This window comes from Pecten maximus, chromosome 5, assembly GCF_902652985.1.
Source record: "Pecten maximus chromosome 5, xPecMax1.1, whole genome shotgun sequence".
NCBI classification, from domain to species: domain Eukaryota; kingdom Metazoa; phylum Mollusca; class Bivalvia; order Pectinida; family Pectinidae; genus Pecten; species Pecten maximus.
Genome location: NC_047019.1, coordinates 36147229 through 36155428, shown reverse-complemented (window position 1 = coordinate 36155428; position 8200 = coordinate 36147229). Strand labels below are relative to the sequence as shown.

At 35.1% G+C, this 8200-nt stretch overlaps 2 protein-coding genes across 3 annotated transcripts in view; one reads left to right on the top strand and one right to left on the bottom strand.

Annotated features, from left to right (window-relative positions):
- Nucleotides 1–1526: 1526 nt before the first annotated feature.
- On the bottom strand, nucleotides 1527–4581 carry LOC117327919 (60S ribosomal protein L10a-2-like). Its single transcript, XM_033885164.1, has 5 exons — nucleotides 4436–4581; nucleotides 3308–3460; nucleotides 2560–2708; nucleotides 2015–2187; nucleotides 1527–1738 (listed from the first exon to the last, which is right to left on the bottom strand). The coding sequence occupies exons 1-5, from the start codon at nucleotides 4534–4536 to the stop codon at nucleotides 1568–1570; spliced, it is 747 nt and encodes a 248-aa protein (XP_033741055.1). The 5' UTR covers nucleotides 4537–4581; the 3' UTR covers nucleotides 1527–1567.
- Nucleotides 4534–8200, top strand: part of LOC117327914 (ubiquitin carboxyl-terminal hydrolase 47-like) — a 27178-nt gene continuing 23511 nt past the window's right edge. For both annotated transcript variants that reach the window (XM_033885156.1, XM_033885155.1), the window contains exons 1-3: nucleotides 4534–4662; nucleotides 6537–6743; nucleotides 7873–7998. In XM_033885156.1, the coding sequence (XP_033741047.1) occupies nucleotides 4624–4662; nucleotides 6537–6743; nucleotides 7873–7998 (372 nt within the window). In that variant the 5' untranslated portion in view covers nucleotides 4534–4623. The remainder of the gene's footprint in view (nucleotides 4663–6536; nucleotides 6744–7872; nucleotides 7999–8200) is intronic.

The window sequence follows — 8200 nt, the reverse complement described above, 5'->3', positions numbered from 1 at the left end:
GTTCAGTGTTGATTTATTTTCTATAATCATATGTAAAACCAGACCATGGGTGTGGTACACAATATTATTAGTGTGTTTTGATCTCCACTGAAGTCATGATGTAGACTACATGTATTCACATGGTGTACACCATCTTCACTACATTTCAAATTATTGTGCCCTAGCATTTCAGGGCATCCAATGAAAATTCATCATGTATATAGGTTGACAAGAGTATACTCTGGGATTCAACACAAATTTCCAACCCAGTCCATATATATCGTATCTATTAATGGACCATGTGGGTGGAAATTCATGCAAAATTCCCGCGAGTGCAAATTATTATGGTGGAGCCAAGTACCAAATTGCCATGTTGAATTTTTCAAACAAGAGGTCCCAGCATCACTCAACTGAATATTTCAGTAATACCCTAATTATATTTTTCTACTTTTGAACTGCCTTTCCAAGGTTCAAACTACAGGTAGACTAAATCCTGTCATTCTTGAAAGAGGAAATGTATCTTATTTTTTTGTTGCTATATTTCCCTTATCGAGCCCTCTTCTCCCACCCTAAGGGTGTCGCATCATTCTTTTAACTGTAGAGTACTGTCAAATAATTTCCATTAACGAACTTGTGTACTTATGAATGATGTATGGCGAAGTACAAACTGTCATCAACCTTGGTTGATATTTACTCCATTTGTCGTGTTCCCAAGATCCAATAATATAATTACAAAGGGCAATAACTCTGGAGTTACTGTCGAAAATAGGGAGGCCAATAACTCAAGTTACTTTTAAATATTTCATATTATCGAACTCCTCAAAATATCTTTGTGATATATGGCAACATACAAAGTATTGTGTTTACAAGTTCTAATAAAAATAACTCGTGTTACTGTCAAATAATTCCCATTTTCAAACTCGTTCGAGATCTGACTGCATTCGAAGTTTCATCAAACTTGGTTGACATTTACTGAAGTTGTCATATTCACAAGGCAATTGCCGATGAACAGAGACATTTAAATACAAGAGATCCCTGAGGGATCTTGGCACCTTCATTGAATGATCTTTATCGGTTCCATGTCAGATTTATCATCTCTATTTCCCCCTTACTCTTACTAATCTGTGTAAATTGGGAAACATACCTCCAGTACTTTTCAAACAAGGGGAACCTGTCGGCCATGTTGTTTTCAGATTGGTTCAAAGATGCAATAATACAAGACAAGGGAAACCTACATATGAAATTTGATAAAGATCCCTTATGTACTTTTTGAGAAATAGCAATAACAATCTTCAATAGTCAAATTTCAAGATGGCCACCTATCAGCCATGTTTTCTGATCAATCCCAAAATGCAATGTGCACAACTAGAAACCAAGGGGAACCTACATATGAAATCTGAGAAAGATCCCTTCGGTACTTTCTGAGAAATAGCGATAACAAGAATTGTTTACGGAGGGATGGACGGATGAACGATGGACCACAGACGCAGGGTGATTTGAATAGCCCACCATCTGATGACGGTAGGCTAAAAATCTTCCAACACAAATTTGCCATCACAGTAATTACTTTATTAGGACAACAGTCTGTTTAGTAAATTCTCTGGGCAGGCGTCATGGTTCCCTTGATGTAAAGAGCACGAACATTCTGCCAGTTCTTCTTTAACAGAGATACCAAGAAGTTGATGGACAATGTGATGTTGGAATACAGATCGTCGGCACTCATTTCTACATGTCCAACGCAAACAGCCAAACACAATACCTGTGGAATTAATGCAAAATTGTCAAGACATCTTAAATATTTGTTCACCTGGCAGTGTTTAAATACATTTTGTATTTAATACCTGTACTGTATTTCAATATTGTTTACAGTATAACATTATTAACACTTAATAGGCATATTCTTCATAGAAAACAGTAAAATTAAAGACTTCTCATGTTTTTTTCCCCCAGACTTATAACAGACAATGTCTACAACTGGTAAATTGAAGCTTACTTGTCATTATAAGTGTATGTTATTTTTTTTAATGAACCTTACCTTTTTCAATTGGAATTTGATGGTTGCTTTGGTTTCTTCAATTTTGGACACCAGGGACTCGTTGTGTGTGACCTGGGTGGGGAACTTCCCTGCCCTGTTCAAGCCTGGTCCAAGGATCCTAGGGATGGTCTTGATCAATGAGTCAGAGGCAAGGAAGGCATCATACCTCTTGGCTGAAAAGCAAATCTTTCCATAAAATATTGGCCTTTTCACAAATTACACAAAAACATTATGGAGTTCCTGCCTCAGTTTTTTCTCTCGTCATGGTATAAAATAAGACAATACATGCAAATATTTGATCATCATTGGCAGGAAGAACTACTCAAGTTTTAGCAACCTAAAGTTTGTTTTCAAACAATTCAAAGGTTGTGAAAAGCTAAGTGAAGGAACTTGTGCAAGCAAGTCTGTTTTTAGATCTGGATTATTTTAATGTCTCACTTCAAATTTTTCAATATCGACATAAATGAAATCAGTACAAGTTCACCCTCTTTTTCTTTGTTAATAACCCTACATTTATGTTTTCAATGCTTGATTATTAATCTTACCCAGCTTCTTTACTAGCTTCTTGTCCTTGTTCAGTTTCTTTAATGAATCGGAATCCATGCAAGGAATTTTGTTGGCATTAGCCTGGTCACAATGTACCTGGTCTCCAAGAACACAGACCCTCATCTTGGGACGTGGCACATGCCTCAGTCTGAAAATTGATGTTTGCAAATAATGGAAATCAAAATTCAACATTTCATCAATATTAAGCAATCAAATATGTTTGACCGGTCCAGTCCATGATTAGTAAAGGATCAAACAAAATCAACAGGAAACAAGTCATAACAAAACTCATGTGAATGTAAAAGGATGGTATATAACAATCCTTTCCTCCAGTTTCCATACCTACTTTTCATCACAAATTATTTGATTAATGCCTTCTAAACCTATATACAAAACTTAAGACATGTTGGAATAGGAAGTGCATCAATTCAGGATTACATACCAAATACTCTAGCAGAAACACTTGTTCTGTCCAGCCTGTGTCAGATGTCACAGAGACGGAATTCTCATACTAATGGTAGAATACATCAATAGTCGGCCTTGTGGAAACAGTACCAACAAGAGCCTTCCCAGTTCTTTATTGACCCTGGGTGGGGGTCGTCATTAAAACATATTAAGGGGCATCATTTTTTCGGCATTATATTGATAACACCTTCCCAGTTATTTTATGACCCAGGGTGGAGGTCCAGGGCTTTTAACAGGTTCATTTTTCCTTTGCACTTGAGTCACGAAAAGGATGATGCATACTTGACGGTTCCAGAGAAACGCTTGTCCTTTTGAGGGTCATAGTTCTTCAAAGCAATCTGAAGCTCAACAGATTGTGTGAACTTCCTCTTCTTATCCTGCGAGGAAGTGAGGACCGCATTGATGGCCTCGTAAAGGTTGTCCCTTGAAATCTTGCTGTAAAACAAAGTATGGTTGGTCAGATGTCAATGTTTCACAAAAGAAAGCAGGCTCTTATTCTTTTTTTTTGTGAATGCATGAAATCCATGAATACACTCAATACAATCAAAGCTACGGTACATAGAAATAAATACATCAGATTTTAAGTCTGAGCGAGTTCAGAACTTTTCTCATTTATATGTACTCTTATATGTTATTACTTTATGAAATGAGTCTGGCACCTGTGATGCAAGTAACAATGTATTTAAATGCCGGCACACAAAATATAAATCTGGATGAAAGTTGGACTTAAAAAAATCATTTCCTTTTTCTGGACCCATATAAATACTCATTCTTCCATCACACGATAACATAGTGGAATCTCCTCCCTGTAGCAGCAGTACATTGCACTTCACTAGAGGACTTCAAGGCACATATGCAGCCCTTGAAGTCCTCGCACTCATCACCCAATTCTGTAATCTTATTTATATAACAAAAAAAATCACTAATTCACTGTAAATAACCCTCTTACGCCTCTGTATTTCCCCCCGAAACAGAAACCAATACATGTATAATCGTCATGATTGACGGAATTCGTCACATACAAGAACCATTACCCATGTTGTGTGCAATATTTCTAGTCTACATGGCAAGGTGGAAATTTCTTTAGATCCGTTAATTTCGCATGTCTTGCGAATCTTAATGAAGATATTTTCTATTCATATCATATATAATTGAAATACAATGATTTCAAAATGTAAATTTTAGCACTTTAGATAATTTTCAAAAGGTGGTGCAATGCTCCTATCAACATCGTTTCAATAGCTTGCAATAAATATCTTAAAATTTGCAGCTTAACTAAAAGATAATATCTAAAAAAAACGTAAAACAATACACAAACATAAACTAGTTATAGCTAGTAATTATTTTTGATTGTTTTCTGTGGATTAAAACCACGATTAATTCGGATTCTGTATCCTTGTAAATTTTCACCTCATGTTTGTCTGGAGCACCAACCGGAAAGGAAGTATGAGGTCACGTTTGAGTTCACGTATATGCGAGACCGCGAGATTTCCTCTATTATCGGCAGCCATACTTCCAATAATCAGTAGGATTGCTGTATATTCACAAACGAATAAAGAGGAGATGATAAAATAAATACGAAATAAATACCATTCAAGATGGTAACTGGAGAAAACACTCAAGTCGTGCCCATAGAGGTAAGAACTAGACGTTTTTCCTGAAGGAGGAAATGGTACAGTACACTAGAATCAAATAGGAAAACTGGAAGTCTTGCTCCAGATTGATTTCATTGCACCATGTCATTGTTGTTATTGTGAAATAATGTCGTGATGTTTCTTGGAAATGTTTTATTTTTCAATTATCTCAATGTTCTCAAAATCTTTGAATTGAAATCAGTGCACATTAACTTACTAACATGATAAGCATGGGGATTTTTCTAGGGGTATATTTTCTGTTTGACTCCTAATGTAGTCTGACACTGGAGTTTAGATTACTTATTACGGTACTGTAAATGAGTAAGTAGTTTCCTTTTGGTCCTAATTAAGTATATACAGTATAGTCATATACTATGTTCTCATACCGCATCTGGGTAATAGTACTGCATTTGAGTAATTATAAATAAGTTACTCAAATGCAGGATCATTTGAAATAGAAACACAAGATTCTTTTGAATAAGATAAAATGTATGCAAGAAATTTAAGTGTTTCTATTTCAGGTTGTCCTGCATTTGAGTAAATTAATTATTATTCAAAGTAGTAATTGTTACTCAAGTGCAGGACTATTACCCTCTGCTGGGTTGTAGCCAACCTGTTCATTATTATCTTGTGAAAATGGCAATGCAAGCACTCCAATTCTAATTATAAGTTCCAACAGGAACAACAAGCACGATAAAATGAAAATGCCTGACTCTGTCAACTGAGTGGCAGCCAAATGAAAAGCCGAGTGACACAAGACCAACACTATGTGCAGGTCATCCACTTATTGTAATCCCAAAGGTCATAGAAGAGAGCACCATAAGCTGAAACCTGAGTATCCTCAGGCACTGACACCATTTCTGGTGTAAGTTACACCAGACCTGGTGTCAGCATCATAAGAAACTTGGGCTATATAAACTGAAAATAATTTATAATGTATAAGTAAAATTTGTTATTAGTCTGACTTTAAATTTCATATGATTTGAACAGTAAATACAAACAAGTTATTTCAACAGATATTGATAGATGTATGGTTTAGATACATCTTTTGATACCCACTTGTGAAAGAATGTCACACTCCAATGATAATTAGAAAGAGAATTTTTGTGGTAGGAAGTACTTACCAGGGTATGATAAGTTTTACACTAGTTTTGATATAAATGTTAATAAGAAAAGCATTAAAAGACAAAATAGATATTTTTCCAATCTAATGAAGAAGAAAATCCTCAAAATGCAACAATTGCGTATGAAATATTAAAATTTGCATGGTTTGACACAAATGTATTGTATAGCCTTAGGTAGTCACCAGGTCAGCCAGAAGTAATGATATGAATTTTTTTTGGCAGATTACAGGCGCTCCAGATTCCAGATCACTTCTAGTGTTTAATAGTATATTAACCTTAAACCTGTGTATAACCTATTAGTTACGCATCTTTTCACTGAAAATGCGTTGGATTTATTGAACAAAAGAATTTGAAACATATAAAGCTTTTTTGTCATGCCTTTCAGGGCGTTCAGTAGATCTTTGAAAATTTTCAACTTCCCAAAATGAGATTGAAGGAACATTTCTATTCAGTGTGTGTTTTGACCCTTCAGATTGCTGAGAAATAGTGATTTAATTAACTTCTGAAATTGCTAAAAATCAAGGGTCAATTGGATGCCCTGCCTTTGCCACAAAGTGTTCAGAAGCGAAATGAATTCTGTTTTCACCCATCCGTCACACAAGGAGACATGCATGTTTCCCAAACATTTCCTAGTTATGACATAATTATATGTTTTTTATTAAGATGAAAAATAACTACCAAGATTTTTACTCCGATTAACTTCCCAAGAATATTAACAAGTTGTATTAAAATGTATGTTTTATGGTTCACCAGAATGTCTGTGTGGCAGACGAGCAGAAGATCCTATGTGTCGTCCGTGACATGGTGGATGTGAATTGTGCTGGCATCAAGCACACACTCAACCTGCCGGCATCAACATCTGTGGCAAGACTTATTTCGGATCTTGCAGAAAAATTCTCCTATTTGGCAGAAACTATCTCGGTCCACTATGAAAAACAAGTTGGATCTGAAATAGAGGAGGTAACTATTGTTGAAGGAATGCATTAAAATTCATAGCATGGATTATTAAATGTCTATGTAAATCATTTCAGTTTTTTTATTAATTTCTGATATCATGCATGTTGACTTAGTGGTGTAAAATTGTAATATAGGGGTTGGAAATTAATGGACTGTGATCATGTGCCACCATTTGTGGGGGGTTTTTTTTGCCAAAAAAATGCTCTGCCTTTCCATGCTAATCTTCCCAATATCTAGACTTTTGGAAAAAAATATGCATTTTAAAAAAAAGATGATTTTTTCAAAATATCAATGAAAAAAATGCTAAACTTCTGTAAATATTTAGTGGTTACAGAGAAAATCCTATTTAAGTTGAGAAACTTTTTGGGGGGGGGGGGGGGGGGGGGCAATTTTTATTTTATCAAAGTACAATTTTGAACAAGTTTTGCTACAGAAAAAGAAAAAAAACAAACAACAACAAATATCACCTATCTTTCAGTTATAGGTGAGGATAAATATTACATTATGGGAAATTAAAAACATGACATTACCATGGGACACACATTGTGGGTTTTCAAGTCGCTGGAAACATAGGAAAAACTAGTGACCAAAAGAAAAAACAACATTACATCTGTCAAACAAGCACAGGATTTCATCTGACAGGAACTTCAGTGATTCTTTTTATCTCCCCTATACATTTTATCACTTTGCTCTGTTGTTTTCCTGGTATCACAGACCAACATGCCTTTTGCCCACAATGCTCATAAGGGCAATAACTCTTACACAAGCTATACTCATGTACCGTAGGTCTGACCTTCATTGGAAATCTTTTTTTTCGGGAGATAACATTTTATGAGCCTTTCATTCCCATTAGAATTTCAAAATGTATTGTTATTCATCATTACCTTCAAATTTATATAAATTTATATAAATTCTGTTATATTTCAAAAGAAAAATGTGATAAAATGAAATAAAAGAATAATTTTTTTAGAGCACAAAATCATATCTCCATTTAGCTTAGAGAAATTTGGATGGCAATGATGTCTTTCCTTTTCTTTGAATGTCAAATGATAATTTAGATATAGGAAATTTCCAGAATTAATTTCTTGTCAGGAAGATATTGGATTGAATTGTTGTGCCTTCTGTGTTGAAGATGCCATTGGAGCACTTCCTGAACAGATCTGTAGCTGATGTGTGTGTGGCAGGAGTGAGACGCCATGACTTCACCATCAATGAGAGAGAAGGAATTACAGCCCGTAAAGTGGAGGCTTCACTACCGGTATTTATTTTTATCCTGGTATAGTAAATAACACAGACTGGTACTAGTAAATAACACAGACCAATGTAATTGTGATGTAAGGTATTTAGATCCTGACCATAATCAAAATGAATATGAATGACAGAAATAACTTACTCTATTTGTCCATGCTGGTCATTAAAGAAAAAAAGAGGGGGCACCAAGAACCAATATCTTATAGACT

Excerpts from the sequence above, each read along its gene's own strand:
- LOC117327919 (XM_033885164.1), bottom strand. The coding sequence starts at position 4,536 with ATGGCTGCCGATAATAGAGGAAATCTCGCGGTCTCGCATATACGTGAA. Across the intron at positions 2,188-2,559 it reads GAAGCTAGTAAAGAAGCTGG|CCAAGAGGTATGATGCCTTC; the intron begins GTAAGATTAATA and ends TTTGCTTTTCAG. Across the intron at positions 1,739-2,014 it reads TCAAATTCCAATTGAAAAAG|GTATTGTGTTTGGCTGTTTG; the intron begins GTAAGGTTCATT and ends TTAATTCCACAG.